The sequence below is a fragment of the Muscardinus avellanarius genome (genome assembly GCF_963383645.1).
Source record: "Muscardinus avellanarius genome assembly, chromosome: 16".
Taxonomy (NCBI): domain Eukaryota; kingdom Metazoa; phylum Chordata; class Mammalia; order Rodentia; family Gliridae; genus Muscardinus; species Muscardinus avellanarius.
The window spans coordinates 23,347,792-23,370,291 of record NC_137802.1 but is presented as its reverse complement, the minus strand read 5'-3'; the positions used below and the strand labels follow the sequence as shown (position 1 = coordinate 23,370,291).

General features: G+C 47.5%; 4 protein-coding genes across 11 annotated transcripts in view; 2 read left to right on the top strand and 2 right to left on the bottom strand.

Moving 5' to 3' along the window:
* The window catches only part of GLOD4 (glyoxalase domain containing 4), a gene marked incomplete at both ends in the record, with an annotated part of 25,205 nt that extends 22,874 nt beyond the window's left edge, over positions 1-2,331 (top strand). For all 7 annotated transcript variants that reach the window (XM_080714221.1, XM_080714223.1, XM_080714222.1 and 4 more), the window contains one exon: positions 2,266-2,331. In XM_080714221.1, the coding sequence (XP_080570347.1) occupies positions 2,266-2,331 (66 nt within the window). The remainder of the gene's footprint in view (positions 1-2,265) is intronic.
* A 3,711-nt stretch (positions 2,332-6,042) lies between these two features.
* Positions 6,043-6,306, bottom strand: LOC308275194 (diazepam-binding inhibitor-like 5; the record flags this gene model as incomplete). The annotated part of the gene is made up of 1 exon (XM_080713281.1): positions 6,043-6,306. The coding sequence occupies one exon, from the start codon at positions 6,304-6,306 to the stop codon at positions 6,043-6,045; it is 264 nt and encodes an 87-aa protein (XP_080569407.1).
* A 5,572-nt stretch (positions 6,307-11,878) lies between these two features.
* Positions 11,879-15,052, top strand: GEMIN4 (gem nuclear organelle associated protein 4; the record flags this gene model as incomplete). Its single annotated transcript, XM_080712914.1, has 1 exon — positions 11,879-15,052. A coding segment is annotated over one exon (3,174 nt), but the record flags the coding sequence as incomplete, so codon positions are not given.
* Positions 15,053-18,427: 3,375 nt separating this feature from the next.
* Positions 18,428-22,500, bottom strand: part of TLCD3A (TLC domain containing 3A) — a gene marked incomplete at both ends in the record, with an annotated part of 7,907 nt that continues 3,834 nt past the window's right edge. Inside the window, 2 exons of one of the 2 annotated variants that reach the window (XM_080712680.1) lie at positions 18,428-18,697; positions 19,177-19,272. In XM_080712680.1, coding sequence (XP_080568806.1) covers positions 18,428-18,697; positions 19,177-19,272 — 366 coding nt within the window. Of the gene's footprint in view, positions 18,698-19,176; positions 19,273-22,500 lie in introns of those variants that run through there. The other variant, XM_080712681.1, reaches the window with a different exon arrangement.

Here is a 22,500-nt window from a genome sequence, read left to right as displayed (position 1 = left end):
ACACAAATTTGTCAATACACAGCTGGGTACAATGGTGCACACCTATAATCCCGGTTACTCAGGAAGCTGAGGCAGAGGATCATAGGTTTGAGGCTAGCCTGGACAACTTAGTGAGACTATCTCAAAATAAAAACTAAAAAAGGCTAGGGATGTAGCTCATCAGTAGAGTAACCCTGGATTCAGTTCACTAGTACCTAAAAAAATATCTGTCTACACACGGTTTCTACTTCTTACGTTTCATTTGCAATTCAGTCTGCTCTGCACTGGTTCTTGTCATTCAGTTTAGTGTTCATGTTGACATCGTTGGTGACCTCCATCTTGCTAAATTCAGCAGCTTCTTTTCTGTTTTTCTTTTTTCTTTTTTTTTTTAATTGTGTGTGTGTGTGTGTGTGTATGTGTGTGTGTGTGGCACTGGGGGTGGAACCCAGGGTCTCTTCTATACTCCAGACCTATTTTGCACTTTATTTGGAAACAGGGTCTCACTAAGTTGCTGAGAGCCTCACTCAGTAGCTGAGGCTGGCTTCGAACCTGTGCGATCCTCCTGTCTCAGCCTCCCAAGCACTGGGATTACAAGCGTGCGCCACCACGCCCGGCTCTGTTTGTTGTTATCAAGAAACTTGTTTTCAGCAGTGTGGCGGTGCATGCCTATAATCCCAATTTCTCAGGAGGCTGAGGCAGGAGGATTGTGAGTTCAAGGCCAGCCTAGGCAAGTTAGGGAGACTGAAAGTAAAAAGCAAAAGTCTGGGGCAGTAGCTTAGTGGTAGTATACTAACATGTATGAAGCTTGGGTTTGATTTCTAGTACTGCAAAAAAAAAAAAAAAACCAGAAAACTTGATTTTCAGCAGTATTTAAGGCATTTTCTTGTTGTATCTGACAAATCTGGCATGTAGTAGACTTCTTGGAATTTGTTTTGTGTTTTTTGAGAGGGTCTGTGTTGCCTTGGTTACTTTCAACCTACTTGGCTCAGTCCTCCCTTCTCAGCTTCCCTATTAGTTAGGACTCAGAGTGGCTCATCTTTACAACTATTAAATGACTGAAAGATTGGATCAGCTATCATTTGATATCGATGTAACTCACCTTAAGCAGTTTAAGTTGTTTAAACTTCTCTCTTACTTAAAATTGTGAGAAAATAAGAATTACCTACTTCATGGGATTGCTGCATGGTGTGCAGAGCCTAGTAAACCGTGGACTAAAGCAGGAAACCTGCAGAAAATACAGCCCTCACAAACTATCTTGCAGCTCCCTCTCATCTGGCAGATTGACGCCACCCTGGTGACCACTCTGTCAGTATTCCTTTCTTAGCCGGGCATAGTGGCACATGCCTATAATTCCAGTATTTGAGGAACTGAGACAGGAGATTCACAGATTCAAGGTCAAGCTCAGCAACTTAGCAAAACCCTCATTCAAAAAGAAAAAATAAGCTGGGCATGGTGGCGCATGCTTGTAATTCCCGCGCTTGGGAGGCAGAGACAGGAGAATCGGGCAGGTTCGAAGCCAGCCTTGTTGGTTTAAGAGACCCTGTTTCCAAATAAAAAATATAAAAATAGGTGTCTGGGAGTGTAACCTGGAGGTAGAAGGGTTTCCAGGAACCCCAGTACCACCAAAAAGAAAAAAATTACCCTGCCATCGCATGGTGGTACACACTTGTAATCCCAGTACTTGGGAGGCTGAGACAGAAGGATCTTGGGATCTCAGCCAGCTGCAGCAACTCCACAATTTAGTAAGGCCCTGTTTCAAAAAAGTGGGGGGAGGGGGAGACAAGGGTACCTCTGAGTAGAATGTTACTAAACTTGGCACACACCTGTAATCCCAGTGCTTGTGAGACTGACACAGAAGGATCAAAGGTTCCAGGACAGCCTCAGCAAGTAGGGAAACTGATTAACCTAGCAAGACTCTGTTTAAAATAAAAAGCCAGGCGTGGTGGCACACACTTGTAATCCCAGCGCTTGGGAGGCTGAGACAGGAGGCTTGTGCAGGTTCAAAGCCAGCCTCAGCTACTGAGTTAGGCTCTCAGCAACTTAGTGAGACCCTGTTTCCAAATAAAGTATAAAATAGGTCTGGGAGTATAGCCCAGAGGTAGAAAGCCTCTGGGTTCCATCCCCAGTGCCATAAATAAATATAGGACGGAGGTGTAGCTTAGAGGTAGAATGGTCTCAATTCCCACTAACACACACACACAAGTTCATTTCTTCATTGTGGACAATGTATTAAGGTACAAAGAATTTTTCAGACTTACACTAAATATTTCATTTCTGTTTCTCTAGGCAATGGCGGAAGATAAAAGTGATGAGTGGTTTGCTAAAAGAAATAAATCAAAGGCTTCAGGTTAATGGAAGACTTGTGTAAACAGCCCTTAAGATTTTAGTCCAGGAGCTGTAAGACCTGATGTGTCCATTTATGATAAACCCTTGTATTATTTGTGTCCTGCCCAGACGTGGAGACCTGGGTAGTAAAGATTTGTGTCTTTCAAATTTTGAAAGCTCGGTATGTATTAGAAATGAAATACAATTATCATTAGTCCAGGTAAAGGAGAACTCGCTAATCTGCTGTCACTGGAATTCACATTGTGTGTGTAATTATATTAGAATAGTAATAAATTATTTTTCAGACTGGGACAGTTCTGTGGGACATTACCCTTGGTAGGGGTGGAGGGAATTTGGATGAGTTGTGATCCTGTAGATTTATGTGGACCAACTTTTCAAATAAATATAAATCAATTCTTTATAATGGTCATACTTCCAGAACTTGATGATAATATGCTATTTTACTCCAGCAGGTAACGACATTTTTTATTTAATTTTTTATTTTTTTGGTGGTACTGGGGATTGAACTCAGGGGCATTTTATTTCCAAATTACACCCCCAGCCAGCCCTATTTTTAATTCTTTATTTTGAAAAAGGGTCATACTAAGTTGCAGAGGGCCTCACTAAGTAACTGAAGCTGGCCATGAACCTGTGATCCTCCTGTCTCAGCCCCCCCACGTACTGGGACTACAGGCGAATACTAACACAGACATATTTATGTTATTTGTTTGTTTGTTTATTTATTTATTTATTTATATTTTTGGTGGTACTAGGAGTGGAACCTAGCGACTTTTTACATCCAGGCTATACTCCCAGACCTATTTTATACTTTATTTGGAACTAGGGTTTCACTAAGTTGCTGAGAGGCTCACTTAAGTAGCTGAGGCTGGCTTTGAACTTGTGAGATCCTCCTGTCTCAGCCTCCCAAGCGCTGGGATTTTAAGCATGTGCCGTCACACCCGGCTGACATATATAATTTTTTTTTTTCCAATACTGGGGATGGAACCCAGAGGCAGTCTACCTCCAAACTATACCCCTGGTCCTATTTTTAAGTCTTTATATTTTTTTGAAACAGTTATTGTGAAGGGCCTCACTAAGTAGCTGAGGCTGTCTGCGAACCGTAATCCTCCAGTCTCCGCCTCCCAAATGATGGGATTACAAGCATGCACCACCATTCCTGGCCTTGTATTTAAATTTTTTAAAGAAATTTTGTTCCTGGGACAAAAAGATTTGGTTATCTTGGTGTGATGGTACATACTGGTAATCTCAGTACTTGGGAAGCTGAAACAGGAGATTCACAGATTCAAGGCCAAACTCAGCAACTTAGCAAAACCCTCCGTTCAGTAAGAAAAAATACCTGCCATCAGCCAGGCGTGGTGGTGCACACTTGTAATCCCAGAAGGCTGGGAATCTAAGGATCGCAGTTCACGGACAGCCTCAGCTACTTAGTGAGGCCCTCTGCAACTCAGTGAGACCCGGTTTCAAAAATAAAAGAATAAAAAATAGGGCAGGAGGTGTAGCTCAGAGGTTGAATGCCCCTGGGTTCCATCCCCAGACCCACCAAAAAAAAAAAAAAAAAACAACCCTGCCATCCATGGTGGTATATACTTGTAATCCCAGTCCTTGGAAGGCTGAGACAGGAAGATCTCGGGATCTCAGCCAGTTATAGCAACTAAGTGAGACCCTCCACAATCTAGTAAGACCCTATTTCAAAACAGGCGGGGGGGGGGGGGGGAGTGTCAAGGGTAGCTCTGAGTTAGAATGCCCCTGAACTTGGCACACACCTGTAATCCCAGTGCTTGGGAGACTGACACAGAAGGATCAAAGGTTCCCAGGACAGCCTCAGCAAGACTCTCAGAAACCTAGTAAGACCCTGTTTCGAAAGAAAAACTAGGTTTAAGATGGGCATGGTAACACATGCTTGTAATCCCAGTACTTGGGAAGCTGAGACAGAAGGATCCCAGGTTCATGGCCAGCCTCAGCTACTTAGTGAGGCCCTCTGCAATTTATTGAGACTCTGTTTCAAAATAAAGTATAAGCCAGGTGTGGTGGCACAAGCTTGTAATCCTAGTTCTTGAGAGGCTGAGACAGGAGGATTGCAAGTTGGTGGTCAGCCTCAGCTACTTAGGCCCTCCACAACTTAGTGAAACCCTGTTTAAAAAAATATATATGCCGGGCGTGGTGGCGCACGCTTGTAATCCCCGCGCTTGGGAGGCTGAGACAGTAGGATCAAAGCCAGCCTCAGCTACTTAGTGAGGCTCTCAGCAACTTAGTGAGACTCTGTTTCCAAATAAAATATAAAATAGGTCTGGGGGTATAGCCCAGAGGTAGAAAGCCCCTGGGTTCCACCCCCAGTACCACTAAAAAAAAAAAAAAAAAAAGGACTGGGGGTATAGCTTGGAGGTAGAATGCCCCTTGGTTCAATTCCCAGTACCAAACACACACAAAACTAAATAAATAAAAAATAGGGCTGGGGTGTGGCTCAGAGGTAGAATGTCCCTGGATTCAATCTTCAGTACCACACAAAAATAAAAATAAGCCGGGTGTGGTGGCTCATGTTTATAATCCCAGCACTTAGTAGGCTGAGACAGGAGGATCGCACAGGTTCAAAGCCAGCCTCAGCTACTTAGTGAGGCTCTCAGCAACTTAGCGAGACCCTATTTCCAAATAAAGCAAAATAGGACTGGGGGTATAGCACAGAGGGGGGGTGTGTGTGTGCACACACGCACATTCCACCACCAGTAAACAAAAAAAGATAATTTTGTTATTAAATTTTAAAGGAAAGGGATGTATGTCAAGATATTACACATTTTGTCCCACACAGGTCCCCAAGCAGAAGTCAAGGTTAGTTACTGAGGAATCCCAAGAAAATTTTGTTTGCTAGGCCATAGGTGAGTCTTTGAGAGACTGGGATGTTGAAACCACCTGCTCCATTGTGCCTCAGCTGCTGTGTTGGGATGTATCAATCACTTTTCTCAGTGTGGCTTCCCTCAAAAACATTGACTTCATTGGGACTGCATCCCCATCAGGGCGTTTGGACTTTTAACTTGTTGGAGTTTCTCTTTGGTAGTGTTAGGGTTTGGGTGAGCCAGCAGACCCTGAAGGAAACACAGGGCCAAAATCTCACACTCCCTCGTTGCCATATCATTGGAGAATAGTCTCACCTACAACCTTAGACATTTTCATGGCATCCCCCCCTTCACTGCCAAATACCTACATACACTGGGAATGAGAAGGCTGGGAATGACATTCAAAATCACCCAGAAAAGCCAGGTGTGGTGGCGCACACTTATAATCCCAGCATTTGGGAGGCTGAGACTGGAGGGTTGCAGTTTGTGGACAGCCTCAGCTACTTAAGCCTTCTGTGACTTAGTGACACCCTGTTTCAAATTATAGAATAAAAAACAGGGCAGGGGTTATAGCTCAGAGGTCGAATGTCCTGGGTTCCATCCCCAGACCCGCAAAAAAAAAAAAAAAAAGAAAAAGTCACCCAGAAAACAGCTTTGATAGAATAGAACATTACCTAATAGGAGAGGCCCCATGCATTTGCCTTCCTCCCCAGGACTCTCCCAGTCATTGAGTCTCTCTTCCAACAGCCATTACTTGTTCTCATGCAGTTTTATTGATGTCTCAGCTCATCTTGGCCCCCTTTCAGGGCATGTCGGCCACCGAGGTCTTTTGAGAAGCCCATTCCCTAGAGAGGAGTCTGGTCACTTCCTTTTGTCTGCCCAGGTGTCGTTAACCAGCGTCCTTTTTCTTTAGCTCCTCCACTTTGTCAATGTAGGTTCTCATGGCATCCATCTTGGACATCCCTTTGTTCTCGTTCCACGCGTCCCACTTGGCCTTGGCCCTCACGTCTGAGTCAGGAGGGGCAGGGATATTGCAGTCACCCTGGGTGGCTTGTTTGTAGTAGCTGTACACCAGCAGTTTCTCCTCGTCACTTACGGGACCCTTTAGCTGCTTAATGGCAGCACAGGCCAACTCAAACTCCACTTGGCACATTGGGGCCCTCTGTCCTAGGCAACACCTGCCTCTAGAAGCTGCAGAGTGGAAAGTTATGAAGACGTGAGGCTTATGATTGTTAGATCATGGGAAAAAGAGAAAAGAAGGCCGTGTGTGTGTGTGTGTGTGTGTGTGTGTGTGTGTGTGTGTGTGTGTATAATGCACGGACTGCAAACTAGGAGTCCACTGGATTGGATTTGCCCACAGAGCAAATCCCCTTTCTGGGGAGGAGTCCCATCAGAGTTTCAAAGGTGTGTAGGATTAAGAACGGTGTTGCTATCCAGAGAAGGAAGAGCAAGGGCAGTTGTGTTGTGTCTGTGAAGCGAGGCCTGGCAGAGTGAGACCCTGGGACGGGCTGCAGGAGGAAGCCTCGGAATGTAGTGAGGATGTGCTGGTTCCCGGCAGCCCTGATGAGGCCTGGGTGAGGTGTTGCCAGAGCTACCCAGGGTTTGTGGGTGAGGATGGGTGCGGGGCCAGGACCCCCTGGGCCCTGGATCCCGGAAGCCGGGGCGGGCAAGGGGCTGTGCGGATGCCGACGGTACCGGCCTGTGGGCTGGGGGGCGGCGCGGGGCCGAGAAGGGCGCGGCGGGCTGGACGTCTGGACCTCGGCGCTCCCCGGGAGGAGCCGCGGGGGCGGGGCCTCCTGTGGGCGGGGCCTCCGTGGGCCCGCCCCGCGCCGCCCATTGTGCGGTGGCGCCTGCGCCGCGCTCGCGCCGGAGCGGGAGGGACGGCCCGCCCTGCGCCCGCGTCGCCGCCATGGACCTAGGTGGGTGTCGCTGTCGGGGCAGCGGGCCGGGCGGGCGGCCTCGCGCTCCCGCCACGCCGCGCGATGGGCGGAGGGGAAGCCGCGGGTGTGGCGGGCGGGCACCGGGCTCGGGAGGCCGAGCGCGGCCGCAGCCATTGGCCCGCGCTCTTCCTCTGCCGCTTTCCACCGGAAAAGCTCAGCGCGTGTGAAGTCGGATGGGCCGCCGACCACCCGGTTGGTGCACGTGTTCGGGGAAGTCACGGATGTACCGATAGTGCTTCTCCCAAGTTCCTGAGCAAGTTCCCTCCGGTCCCCGGGGCCCTCTTTAAAGCGGGATGAGATGCCGTCTTCCTCCTGGAGCTCTGGGGAGTTCTGGCTCTCGCGTGTGTAAAGTCAGGCACCGTGCCTTGCACACAGTGGTGCTAGCCAGCTCTGCGTTGTGCTGAGGGAGCAGCAGCAGCTAAACTCACGTTTTTTTTTTGTTTGCAGAACTGGGGATTGAACCCACGGCCATTCTGCCTCCGAGCTACACCGCCTCCACAAGTCCTATTATTATTATTATTATTTTTTTTTTTTTTGCGTGTCTGGGAATGGAACCCAGTGCCAATCGACCTCCAAGCTACATCCCCTGCCCTATTATTTTTTATTTATTTATAACAGGGTCTCACTAAGTTGCGGAGGGCCTTACTAAGTGGCTGAGGCTGTCCGTGAACCGCAATCCTCTGGTCTCAGCCTCCCAAATACTGGAATTACAAGCATGCGCCACCACGCCCGGCCAATTTTTTATTCTTTTTTTTTTCTTTTGCGGGTCTGGGGATGGAACCCAGGGGCATTCGGCCTCCGAGCTACACCCCCTGCCCAATTTTTTATTCTTTATTTTGAAACCGGGTCTCACTGAGTTGCAGAGGGCCTCACTAAGTAGCTGAGGCTGTCTGCGAACCATGATCCTCCGGTCTCAGCCTCTGGAATGCTGGGATTACAAGCGTGCGCCACCATGCCCGGCTTATTCTTTATTTTGAAACAGGGTCTCAGTAAGTTATGGAGGGCCCCACTAAACTGAGGCTGGCCGCAAACCTGTAATCCTCCTGTCTCAGCCTCTCAAGTACTGGGAATACAAGTATCTGCCACCGCGCCTGGCAAGGGGACACTTTTTATTATTTATTTATTTTGCGGTACTGTGGATGGAACCCAAGGGGCATTCTACCTCCAATCTATACCCCCAGCCCAATTTATTTACTTTGAAACAGGGTCTCACTGGATTGTAGATGGCCTCTCTAAGTAGCTGAGTCTGTCCGTGAGCTGCGATCCTCCTGCCTCAGCCTCCCAAATGCTGGGATTACAAGGGTGTGCCACCATGCCCAGCTAAGTGGCCACTTTTTAAACCTGCTTAAAACTTGGTTTCTAATCACATACACAGAACCTAAAGGGGGGGCTAGTAGGAATTGATGGCTCCTTGCCAAGCTTACCCCCATCTCCCACCCCTTCCCTGCTGGCTATGCTGAAGACCATGTCACATACTTAGCAAAATTGTGTATGGGCCTCAATGTTCCCATCCCTAAAACAGAAATAATCCTAACAAGGTTGTTTTGAAGATTAAAAGATCTTACACATGTACCACTTAGCGCAGTTCCTGCCAGAGTAAGCAAGCACTTAAGAAACACAAGAAATGGGCACTGGCAAGCACCAGTTAAGCATTAGCGATGAAGCACCTGGGTTTCCCAGCTATTTACTATTCCTGGGGCTTTTTCAAATAGCATGTGTACATACTTCATATCTAGAGGACAGGTGTTGGGGGCCAAACTTGTGCTCAGCTGAGCACATAGTACAATAAAACTGAATCTAGGCCATGAGGGAATGTATTTGGATTTTCTAGGAGAGCAACCTGAGCTAGAGAGAAGGGCTCTGATTCTCAGACCTCAGCAACCAATCCTGAGAGTCTGGCTTGGTCACTAGAGCCAACATGAAAAGTCTTCACAAGTGGGTTGCATAGAAGGGCTGATCCCAGGGGCATTCGACCTCTGAACTACACCCCCAGCCCTATTTTTTATTCTTTATTTTGAAACCGGGTCTCACTGAGTTGCAAAGGGCCTCACTAAGTAGCTGAGGCTGTCCTCGAACTGCAATCCTCCTGTCCTGAATGCTGAGGTTACAAGTGTGTGGCACCACGCCCGGCTTTGGAATTAGTATTTTCTCTGCTGGCTCATGGCATGTGAGATTGGGAAAGATGTGTTCCCCGGGGTATGAGGAACTGAGGAAGGGTATCATCTCTGAGCCCTGGTAAAGGGAAGGGGTCAAGAACACTGAATAATGAACAGTGTTTGCACTCTAGTTTTAGCTTCTAGGGCCAAGGAAACACACTTGATGAAAACCTATGTCCAGCCGGGCATGGTAGCCCATGCTTGTAATCCGCGCTTGGGAGGCAGAGACAGGAGGATCACGCAGGTTCGAAGCCAGCCTCAACTGGCTTAAGAGACCCTGTTTCCAAATAAAAAATATAAAATAGGTCTGGGAGTGTAGCCCAGAGGTAGAAGGCCTCTGGGTTCCATCCCCAGTACCACCAAAAAACAAAACTATGTCCTTCATGTTTTTGAGCTGGGGGAAGCAAAAGGTAGTGACAGGAATCTGGTCCTGCCAACAGTGGGAAAGCTTGGGGAGGCTGGCGTTTATTGAGCATTTAATCAGTGCTCCCGATAGTCTGAGTTTGTATGTGTGCAAGGTCGGAGGAGGCACAGAGGATTGAACCCAAGGGCCTTCTACCTCTGAACTATACCACCACCACCCCTGCCCTTTCTAACTTTTGTTGTTGTATGTGTGTGGTACTGGAACCCTTTTACCTTCAGGTTACACCCTCAGCCCTCTTTTATTTGGAAATGAGCTCACTAAATTGCGGAGGCTGCCTTTGAACCTTCATCTTCCTATCTCAGCCTCCCTATTACTGGGATTACAGGTGTGCGCTACCTGGCCCAGCTTTTTTTTTTTTTTTTTTTGGTGGTACTGGGGGGTGGAACCCAGAGGCTTTCTACCTCCCGGCTATACTCCCAGACCTTTTATATATTTTATTTGGAAACAGGGTCTCACTGAGTTGCTGAAAGCCTCACTAAGTAGCTGAGGCTGACTTCGAACCCGTGCGATCCTCCTGTCTCAGCCTCCCAAGCGCAGGGATTACAAGCGTGCGCCACTACGCCCGGCCTCCAGCTTAACTTTTTGTTTTGAAACAGTATGCTAGGTTGTTGAGAGTCTCACTTCGTGCTGAGGCTATCTTCGAACCTGTGATACTCCTGTCTCATCATCTCAGGCAGTAATCAAAAGTGTGAGATTACAGGTTTGTACCTACATGCCCAGCACTTCCTGGCACTTTTTATTTGGAAACAGTCTCACTAAATTAGCACATGCTGGTCATTTAGGTCCCCTGTCTCTGCTTCCTCAGTCCTGGGATTTACAGGCATGCTTCACCATGCCCAGCTGGAGAGCCTGATCATTACTGATAGCTCTATCTCATTTAGCCCTTACCCTCTCCTGTTCTTCAGAGATGGGATCAGGAGATAACCATATTAACCCAGTGCCAAGAGCGTGGCTAGTATGTCATTTGATCCTCTAGCTAGACCATGAACTCGGTTATATTCACCTATGGAGGGGGGGAGGCTCAAGGAACTAATCTGTCCAAGATTATGACATTTGAATGGCTGAGCTAGGATTTAACCCCGTGTTTGATTAAACTCCCAAGATGCCTTAATAAGTTTGTGTTAATTCATGACTCACTGAAGGACTGACTTTACTTTCTTCATTTAGTGCAGTATTTCTTGTCATCTATCCACTGGTTTCTACCACACTGCCATGAATAGCTTGTCCTCTCTGACTGGAAGAGGTTATGGAGTGAACTGTTTTCCCTGAAAGGTAGAAGAAGCTGGACATGGTGACGCACACCTGTAACCCCATTACTTGGCGGGAGTGGGGGGCCTGGGGAGGCTGAGACAGGAGGATTGCAGGTTTGAGGTTAGCCTCAGCAACTTAGTGAGACCCTGTTTCAAAGTAAAAAGAGTTGGGGATGAAGTTCAGAAGTAGAATGTCCCTAGATACAAGCTCCATTCCCCCAAAAAAGGGGAGAGGGACAAGAATGTTTGAAACCTTTTAGCAAGGCTGTGAGAAAAAAGAGGGAAGGCAGGACTATCTGGCTGGTTCTGTGACGGTGGCCTGTGACTTCCCTCCTTATCCCTGAGAAGCTCAGTTATCATGTCCTATAATGTGTGCTTAGAGGCCCCTGTTCGGTACACTCCTTTTGCTAAACCCTTCTCCCAGAATCCTCTCCTGGGCTGCTCTTTGCAGGAGGGTCTGGCCTTGGCAGCTCAGCTTTGTCTTTTTCCACTACTACTGAAGGATCTCACTCGTTCCCTTGACTGTAATGAGCCCTCCCGGCTTGCTTTTCTCCCTGAGCTTTTTCTCCCTGGCTTTCTTTTTTTTTTCTTTCTTTTTTCTTTTTTTTTTTTTTTTTTCTCCCTGGGCTTGCTTTTCTCCCTGCAGTGCCATTGCTGGAGGATGTCTCTTCCTTAATGTTCTGAGGTAGATTCCGAGGAGCCTGTTCTGAGTCTTGGAGCCCTATATCTACAGTACCCAATTTCTAGTTCCCAGGCTAGGGACCTTGGAAGACACTTTTTATCCCTCAGCTCAATCCTAATGACTCTAGTTCTGCAGCGGCCTTTATAACCATGCCTTCCTCCTCTTTCCCACTGATGTCATTTAAGGCTCTTTTCCCCTCTAGCCTCAATAATGCTCTTTGTAGCCTCTGCTTAACTATTTTGAAAACATTTTTCACTACACTTAATTTCTCTCTGTGCAGGACCCTTGAATATCTGTGAAGAAATGACTATTCTGCATGGGGGCTTCTTGCTGGCTGAGCAGCTCTTCCGCCCCAAAGCACTGGCAGAATTGACCAAGTCTGACTGGGAACATGTTGGGCGGCCCATCGTGGAGGCTTTGAGGGAGATCTCCTCGGCCACAGCGCATTCCCAGCCCTTTGCCTGGAAGAAGAAAGCTCTGATCATCATCTGGGCCAAGGTCCTTCAGCCTTTCCCTGTTACCCCTTCTGAAACTGAAATTCGGTGGCAGGAAGATGTGTTCTTCTCAGTGGGCAACATGATCCCTACCATCAATCACACAGTCCTTTTTGAATTGCTCAAGTCCCTGGAAGCCTCGGGACTCTTCATCCAGCTCCTCATGGCCCTGCCCACCACCATATGCCGCACAGAATTAGAGCGCTTTTTGGAGCACATGACTGTTGACACTTCTTCCAAGGATGTGGCCTTCTTTCTGGATGTCTGGTGGGAAATGATGAAACACAAAGGCAATCAGCAGGACCCCCTGCTCTCCGAGTTCAGGACAATGGCCCATAAATACTTGCCCTCTTCAGACGAGTTCTCCCATCCTCCAAAGAGGTTTAAGTCAGACCCAGATGTGTGTCCGACCATGCCTCTGTTGGCCATGTTGCTCAATGGGCTGAAGCAGATCCAAAAGAGGATCTCGTGCCTTGGGATGAAGTGCTGTGCGTTAGCCAATCTGGCTGACATGCTGACCGTGTTTGCACTAATGGAGGATGACCCTCAGGAAGTGTCCGCCATCATGTATCTAGACAAACTGGCTACGGTGATCTCAGTATGGAATTCAGACACCCAGAACCCATACCACCAACAGGCACTGGCTGAGAAGGTAAAGGAAGCTGAGCGAGACATCAGCCTCACCTCAGTGGCCAAACTCCCCAGCGAAACCATTTTCACTGGGTTTGAGTTCATGCACAGCCTGCTGCGGGAGTGGGGGAGCGAGCTGCAGGTCATGCTCAACAGCAGCCAGGGGACAAACTATGACAGCTACCGGCTGTGTGACAGTCTGACCTCCTTTAGCCAGAATTTGAAGCTCTACCTGGATACCACCAGCATGCCCAAGGAGGAGAGGCAGGTGGTCTCGGAGCTGGCAGAGTGCGTCAGGGACTTCCTGAGGAAAACCAGCAGGGTGCTGAACAAAAAGGGCTTTGAGGACATCACTGCCTCCATTGCCATGGCCATCATCGAGCAGAGGATGGACCGTCACATGGAAATGTGCTACATTTTTGCTTCCGAGAAGAAGTGGGCCTTCTCTGATGAGTGGGTAGCCTGCCTAGGAAATAATAGGGCTCTCTTCCGAGAGCCAGACTTGGTTTTAAGGCTGCTGGAAACAGTGGTAGAAGTCAGCATGACCAACAAAGCCATCCCCCAGTCTCAGATCAAACAAGTGGTCAGCCTGATCCTGGAATGCTATGCAGATCTTTCACTCCCAGACAAGAATAAAGTCCTCTCTGGTGTCCTGCACTGTTGGGGACGAAAGGGCCTCTCTGCAGGGTTGTCGGCTTACTTGGAGGGTTTCCAGGAAGATCTCAATACGACATTTAACCAGCTCACACAGAGTGCCTCCGAACAGGGCTTGGCTAAAGCTGTCTCCTCTGTGGCCCACCTGGTGGTCCTGTGCCCAGAAGTGACAGTGAAGAAGATGTGCAGCTTGGCTGTGACCAACCTTGGCACTCACCGGTTCCTGGCTCAGATTCTTACCGCCTTCCCTGCCCTTCGGTTCACAGAAGAGCAGGGGCCAAATTCTTCCTCCACTTTTGTGGTGTCATGCCTCAAAGAAACCATCTGGGCCAAGTTCTCTACACCCAAGGAGGAGAAGCAGTTTCTGGAGCTCCTCAGCTGTCTGATGAGTCCCTTGAAGCCGCAGGGGATTCCAGTTGCTGCTCTTCTCGAGCCAGACGAGGTGCTGAAGGAATTCGTTCTGCCTTTCTTGATGCTAGATGTCAAAGAGGTGGACCTCAGTCTGAAGATCTTCATCCAGACCCTAGAAGCCAACGCAGGCTTAGAGGAGTACTGGCTTCAGACCTGTTCCCCATTCCCCCTCCTCTTCAGCTTGTGCCAGCTCCTGGATAGCTTCAGCAAGTACTGGCAGCTCCCTCCGGAGAAGCGCTGCCTCCCTTTGGATGGGAAGGATCTAGTGACCCACATCCAGGAGCTGCTCTGTGAAATCGTGTTGGCCAATGCTGAGACCTTCTCCCCAGATGCGTGGATCAAGTCCCTGTCCTGGCTCCACCGGAAGTTGGAGCAGCTAGACTGGACCGTGAGTCTAAGGCTGAAGAACTTCTTTGAGGGCCACTTTAAATGTGAGGTGCCAGCCACGCTTTTTGAGATCTGTAAGCTTTCTGAGGCTGAGTGGACCTCTCAAGCCCACCCGGGGTATGGGCCCGGCACGGGGCTCCTTGCCTGGATGGAGTGCTGCTGCGTCTCCAGCCCGATCTCGGAGCAGATGCTCGCTCTCCTGGTGGTGGACGTGGGCAATCCTGAGGAAGTCAGGCTGTTCAGCAAGGGCTTTCTGGTGGCCCTGGTGCAAGTCATGCCTTGGTGCAGCTCCCAGGAGTGGCAGTACCTCCACCAGCTGACCAGGAGACTGTTGGAGAAACAGCTCCTACATGTCCCTTATAGCCTGGAATATATTCAGTTTGTTCCCCTGCTCAACCTGAAGCCCTTTGCCCAGGAGCTCCAACTCTCCGTGCTTTTCCTGAGAGCTTTCCAGTTTCTATGTAGCCAGAGCTGTCGTAACTGGCTTCCCCTGGACGGCTGGAGCCACGTGGTCAAACTCCTCTGTAGCAGTCTGACCAATGTCCTGGACTCAGTTAGGTTGATACAGTCAGTTGGTCCTTGGGCCCAAGGACAAGACCAGGACCTGACCCAGGAAACCCTGTTTGTTTATACCCAGGTGTTCTGTCACGTTCTACACATCATGGCCATGATCCACCAAGAGGTCTGTGAACCACTCTATGTGTTAGCCTTAGAAATCCTCACCTGCTATGAAACCCTGAGCAAGACCAACCCTTCTGTTAGCTCCTTACTCCAGAAGGTAAATGAGCAGCGTTTCTTAAAGTCCATAGCTGAGAACATTAGCCCTGAGGAACGGCGCCAAACCCTGCTGCAGAAGATCGGCAACTTCTGACCTTGATGGGCCAGGAAAAAGCTGGGCCTCAACATGCTGGTCTTGTGGGGGCCGGAGCCGAGAAGCATGAACTTTACAGTTACGTGGAATTGTACACAAAAGGTATATGGCAATAACGGTGTAAAGAAAGTAGTTTCTTAGGATTTATAACATACACACTTATAATAAAATTCTCCTCCTTTGAGTTTTATCTTGTGTCTTGAGTCTTTCCCAGTAATAATCTGGAGTTAAATACACTCTGAAATTGGGTGTGGACAGTCTTTTAAGGCCAAATTATGCCAGAAGGAACTTGTTCATCACTGAACTTTTCCACCTTAGATTTTAGCAAGTAAGTCCAATGTTATAACTACCCAAATGGAAAAAAACACTGAAGGGAGCAAGGTGTGGTGTCACACAGCTATAATCCCAGTACTGAGGAGGTTGAGACAGAAGGATCGAAAGGATGGCCTCAGCAATGTACTGAGACTCTCAGCAACCTAGCAAGACCATTTCAAAAAAAAGGGCTAGGAATGTAGCTTAGAGGTAGAAAGCCCCTGGGTTCAATCTCCAGTACCAAAAAAAAAAAAAGAAATTGCAAGCCAGGTGTGGCGGCACATGCTTGTAATCCCAGCATTCAGGAGGCTGAGACAGGAAGATCGCAGTTCGCAGACAGCCTCAGCTACTTAGGCCCTTTGCAACTCAGTGAGACCCTGTTTCAAAATAAAGAATAAAAATAGGGAGCCACGCTGGTAGTGCACACTTATAATCCCAGCATTTGGGAGGCTGAGACCGGAGGATCGCGGTCTGTGGACAGCCTCAGCTAGCTAGTTAAGCCCTCTGCAACTCAGTGAGACCTGGTTTTAAAATATAGAATAAAAAATAGGGCAGGGGGTGTAGATCGGAGGTCGAATGCCTCTGGGTTCCATCCCCAGACCCACAAAAGAAAAAAGATTTAAAAATAGGTCTGGGAGTGTAGCCCGGAGGTAGAAGGGTTTCTAGGAACCCCAGTACCACCAAAAAAAAATATATATATATATATATATATATATATATGGGGCTGGGGTATAGCTCAGAGGTAGAATGTCCCTGGGTTCAATCCCCAGTAACTCAAAAGAAAAAAAGTTATGCTGCTAAGCCCAGGTCTGGTGAACAGTAGAGATGTACTTGGAGGCTGGGTGTAATTACCTGCTGTCTGGAGTGGGGTTTTCCTGTTTTGATGAATGAGTGGGATCAGGTAATGGTGTGTGCAAAAGCATAAAGAATGTAAAAGGTATTTTTTTGTTGTTTGGTTGGTTTTTTTTGCGGTACTGGGGATTGATCCCAGGGATGTTCTACCTCCAATCTATTCTTTGTTTTCAAACAGGGTCTCACCAAGTAGCTGAGGCTGGCTGTGAACCTGTGGTCTTCCTGTCTCAGCCTCCCAAGTACTGGGATTACAAGCATGCACCACCACTAATGTGAGGTTTTTAGAGTATTACAGAACTATAAGAACTGGTTGAAAAAGCCCGGCGTGGTGGCGGACGCTTGTAATCCCCACACTTGGGAGGCTGAGACAGAAAGATTGCATAGGTTCGAAGCCAGCCTCAGCTACTTAGTGAGGCTCTCAGCAACTTAGTGAGACCCTGTTTCCAAATATAAAATGGGTCTGGGAGTATAGCCCGGAGGTAGAAAGCCTCTGGGTTCCACCCCTAGTACCACCAAAAAAAAAAAAAAAAAAACTGGTTGAGGAGATATGATTTGGGGATACAAGGAAGGGAAAATTAGATACCCCATCACCTCCTGCACATGCATACCTTCATTCAAAAAGGGGCACTACTCAGTTCTCACCCTCAAGTCTTCTTTGTTCTGTGACCAGTGATCAGACTTCCCTCCTCCCAGTGCTCACTGGGATTCTCCTCTGAAGGGAAGGCTTAAGTTATGTGTGACCACTGGGCTTCACTCTAGGCCCCTTCAGTATACACTGGGGACCATGCTCACATGTATAATAAGGTATGTGCAAAGCCCTCCTGGAGACAGCATTTGTATACACACTTGCCAGTCACTTGAGCAGCAGGAAATACAGCACACAGCAGCCAGTCAGGATGGATCAGAGGAAGTCAGTATTGATGTATCTCATAAATACACTAAGCTGGGAAATTAGTGCAATTTAATCACCATTGAATGACATAAATAGTAAAACAGTAAAAAAAAAAAAAAAAAAAAAGCATTTTACACTTTAAATGGCACCTATTAAAGACGGTCAAAACTTGAGACAGGGTTATATATTTGGTCCTTTAAAAGTTCATAGATAATGAATTAAATGCACTTTTAAAATTCTATTTTTTAACTACCACTTGAGAAAAGTCAAGGTACCCAACTTAGTTGATAAGGAATGATTAGTGTTGGCACAAGGATCCTATTTTGCAAGTGGGGAAAGGCATCAGATACCGGGATATTCTTCAGCCAGGGTGGCTGCTTCCTGCGCTGCAGCCTTCTGGGGCTAAGTGGCAGTGACCTTAACACAGATATGGGCTCTGGCTCATTTGGAGGCTCTGGGGAAAATACTCAGTGATATAGAGTAGACATCCCATAGTTTGGAGTAGAGAAGCCCATTTCATGGAAAAGAGCTGTCAGAGTAACTAGCTACTGACGCCAGCATTTTACTTTGCCCTGTAGTTTTTATGAAAGCAGTCTATACGTACAAATTTAGGGAAAGCTGGGCACAAGAGGTCGTGCTAAAAAAGGGAATAATACTTGTGACTGCTTCCAATGAGTCCCAAGACTGACACCGGTCTTGCTAAGTCAGCTCGCAAAGGCTACGCCAACTGCCACTGGCCTCGCAGCCTACTCAAGCTCTCCATGTTCCAAGCCCTGCCTCTGCCCTAAACGTTGACGCATCGATGAGAGAATGAGGCAAAGAATGACAACTGCACACCCACAGTGACTCCCAGGACAACACTGCAAGACTGCTTCCAGAACCAAGTCATCCCTGGGTTCTGCTGGCCCAGGATACTTGAAGATATTGCCCTGGGTGGCTGAAAAGGTGGGTAGCCACCAACATCAGGGCCAGGTGGGTGCCCAGGCACTTATCACCCTGGCCCACCAAGTTTCACTTCCCTCACTTCTACCCCGGGAGCTCTTAAGTTCTAAGGAAAGACCTTCAGGCTTGTATTAAAATCACTTTGCTGCCTGCCAGTGGACATCTCGCTGAATGTTAAGAAAAAAAGTGCTCTTGCTAAAGGGGCAAGTTAGAATAAGGAGACAATAGGAATGCTTCTTAGAAAAACTCCGTTCCATCTGCTTATCCATACCCAAAAAGCTCAGGCCACCCCGGGAACAATCTGGTTCATGGAATACTGTGCGGAGGAGGCAGCCGGCATGCAGAGGCAACCCTCACTGCCTGACTCCTGGAAGTGGCTATCCACCTTTTTTGGCTCGGGCAGGATGAAAGAGCCTGAGTGCCTTCCTGCACAGCAGAGAGAACCAGTAGAGCTGGGGAGCGATGAGGAAGGCATTGGCCACATTGCAGAAGAAAGGGATGTTGGCCGGCACTCGGAACAGGCTCAGGCCCCGCTGTTGGCCATAGGACCAGTACATGAAGGGGAAAAGAAGGATTCGGCAGCAAAAGAAGGTGGCCAGCGTGAGGATTCCGTTCAGCTTGTACAGAAGAGTGTGCTGCTGCTTTAGCTGTGAAAGAAGGAAAAAGAATGTGAGGTCACCAAAGTCGGGGCGCCAGGGGATAACTAGCCCAAGGCTCTCAATGGTGAAGGCTGAGCAAGTACATGGACTGGCTGAGACCTCAACACCCACACATGGATCTCGTTTTCTGACACTTGTAGAAAAGATGACTGAGTACTCTTGCATTTATATACACATACAGCCTCATGGTTCTTCCGATAATGTGTTGCATTTGACCCTAAGCACTCTCCCAGCTAATAGAGTACAGGATCGATGGATGAGATGCACTCTGGTGAGGGGAAAAGAGAATGAACTATATCAAACTTGGGTCCAACCTACAATTTCATTCCCACTGGCTTGAAGCAGCTGACCTTTAAGTCTATCCCACTATTCCTCGCCTTAAGAAACTTCTCCAAACCCTCTAGTCTCTAAAGGAAAAGCTGAGTCTGTCCTTTCTGCATGATTTCTGGCATTTCACAGACACATGCCTGAATCAGAATTTTGCCCAGTGACACAAACGGAGTGCTCAGTTCTGCTGTGAAGATGCAGCCAACAAAGAAGTCCCCAAGGTCTCCCCGGAGCCTCTGCAGATGAAAAGAAGAAAAAGGGAATCAAGTGGAGGTTAAACCACTGGGAAGAAAGAGTAGCCAGGAAGAGAAGCCACGAGGGACTGTGAAGGGAAAGGAACATGGCAAGTGGGAGAGAGTGGCGGACCCTGTTAACAGCCTTGGCTCTTGTAGCAGTAGCACTTTGTGGTCCAATCCCTAGGATCCCAAGGCAAATTCAGACGGGCTGATTGCACCACACACCAAGCTTTCTCTGGATTTCGATGATAACCAGAAGGAACTCTGTGGCCTACTTCTGTGTATCTAACTTAGTCATGCCAAAGGGCACTGAGCCTGTTCAGCTCAACAAAGTATGCACTAGATAGCAGGGTCCCAAAGCAATCAAGGAGTCTTCTTAAAGAACTAAATGTGCTCTACCTCTCCTTTTTTATTTTCAAAAAAGCAATTTAGCATCTTAGAATACCTGCTGTAAAAAAAAAAAAAAAAAAGGAATACCTGTTGTAAGCTGGGCTTGGTGGCACATGCCCATAATCTCAGTACTTGAGCCGGGTGTGGTGGTGCACGCTTGTGATCCCCGCGCTTGGGAGGCGGAGACAGGAGGATAGAGCAGGTTCGAAGCCAGCCACGCTGGCTTAAGAGACCCTGTTTCCAAAAATAAAATAGGTCTGGGAGTGTAGCCCGGAGGTAGAAGGGCTTCCAGGAACTCCAGTACCACCAAAAAAAAAAAAAAAAAAAAAATCTCAGTACTTGAGAGGCTGAGACAGAAGGTTTGTAGGTTCAAGGACAGCCTCGGCAAGTAGTAAGACGCTTAGCCACCTAGCGAGACTGTTTCAAAAGAAAAAATGAAAAAAGGGCTGAGAATGTAGCTCTAAAGCAAAATGCCCCTGGGTTCAATGTCCAATACTAATAAAAACAAAAAAAAAAAGCCAGGTGTGGTGGCACACGCTTGTAATCCCAGCATTTGAGAGTCTGAGACAGGAGGATTGCGTAGGTTTGAAGCCAGCCTCAGCTACTTAGTGAGGCCCTTTGCAACTCTGTGAGACCCTGTTTCAAAATAAAGAATAAAAAAACCCAACGTGGTGGCACATGTTTGTAATCCCAATAGATGGGAGGCTGAGACAGGAGGATTGTGCAAGTTCAAAGCCAGCCTCAGCTACTTAGTGAGGCTCTCAGCAACTTAGTTAGACCCTATTTCCAAATAAAATATAAAATAGGTCTGCGTGTGTAGCCCGGAGGTAGAAGCCCCTGGGTTCTATCCCCAGTACCACACACACACACACACACACACACACACACACACACACACACAAAATAAAAAAATAGGGCTGGGGGTGTAACTCAGAGGTAGAATGCCCCTGGTTTTCAACCCCAGTACTGAAAAAATAAAAAATAAATAAAAATTAGGGCTGGGGGTGTTGCTCGGAGAATGCCCCTGGGTTCCATCCCCAGTACTGCAAAAAAATAAAAACAAAAAATAAAAAAATTGCTGTGTCACTTAGTACCACTGAGTGAGATAAGCAAATTATTAGAACCCTTGTTCCTTCATCATATAGGGCTCATAATTTATAAGATGAATTTTTAGCAAGCTATGAACTTTCAAATAAAGTTCCTGCCACTTAGTAGGCACCCAGGAAATACAAGTTTTCTCTCTGCATTCCATTTCTCTTTCTTGTTGGTTGGATTTGGGTTTGTTCTTTGTTTGTTTGTTTATATGCAGGTCTGGGGATTAAATCCAGGGGCATTCTACCTCTGAGCTATACCCGCAGCCCTTTTCTTTCTATCTGTCTTTCTTTCTTTCTTTCTTTCTTTCTTTCTTTCTTTCTTTCTTTCTTTCTTTTGCGGGTCTGGGGATGGAACACAGGGGCATTCGACCTCCAAGATACACCCCCTCCCCCATTTTTTATTCTTTATTTTGAAACAGCATCTCACTAAGTTGAGGAGAGCCATGCTAAGTGGCTGAGGCTGGCCGTGAACCTTCAATCCTCCTGTCTTGGCCTCCTAAGTACTAGGATTACAAGTGTGCACTACCACATCCAGCTTATTACTTATGGTACTGCAAGTTGAACCTCCTGCCTCAGCCTCCCATATGGTGGGATTACAAGTGTGCCCCACCACTCCTGGGTAAGAATCTAAATTGCTGAGACTGGCCTAGAACTTATGATCCTCCGTCTCAGCCTCCCAAATGCTAGAATTATAGGCATGTGCCACTGTACCTGGCTGGGCAGGGTTTTAATAGGAAGATGGATCTTGAGAGCCATTATGAGATTATTTGCTTTGAGAGTTTTATGTTTTTTTGTTTTGTTTTGTTTTGCAGGTCTGGGGATAAAACCCAGAAGTATTCGACCTCTGAGCTACACACCCTGCCCTATTTTTTATTCTTTATTTTGAAACAGGGTCTCACTTAAGTTCTGGAGGGCCTCACTAAGTAGCTGAGGTTGGCCACGAACCACAATCATCCAGGCTCAGCCTCCCTATGCTGAGATTACAAGAGTAGGCCACCTATACCAGGCTGAGAATTTTATGTTTTTGTAACATGAGAATATCACACACTGCAGCACTCTGGCACTGTTACATTGTTTCATATTTGTGTTTTATATGATTTTTTACATTGTTTTGAACAGATGATAGAACCTTTGACCAATGCTGAGAATCAGAGAGCTGGAGGATTGCCCCAAAAATAATGTTGGCACCAGGTGTGGTGGTGGCACATGCCTATATAATCCCTGTACTTGGGAGGCTGAAACAGAGGATCATAGGTTCAAGGACAGTCTCAGCAAATAGAGAGACTCTGATCAACCTAGTGAGACCCTTTTTTTTTTTTTTTTTTTTTTTTTGTGGTACTGGGGGTGGAACCCAGAGGCTTTCTACCTCCGGGCTATACTCCCAGACCTATTTTATATTTTATTTGGAAACAGGGTCTCACTAAGTTGCTGAGAGCCTCACTCAGTAGCTGAGGCTGGATTCGAACCTGTGTGATCCTCCTGTCTCAGCCTCCCAAGCGCAGGGATTACAAGTGTGCACCACCACACCCGGCTAGTGAGACCCTTTTTAAAAATAAAAATAAAGTGCCAGGCATGGTGGCGCATGGTTGTAATCCCAGCACTTGGGAGGTTGAGAAAGGAGGATCGTACAAGTTCAAAGCCAGCCTCAGCTTTACTAAGTGAGGTTCTCAGCAATTTAGTGAGATCCTGTTTCCAAATAAAGTATAAAATAAGTCTGGGGGTATAGCCCAGGAGTAGAAAAGCC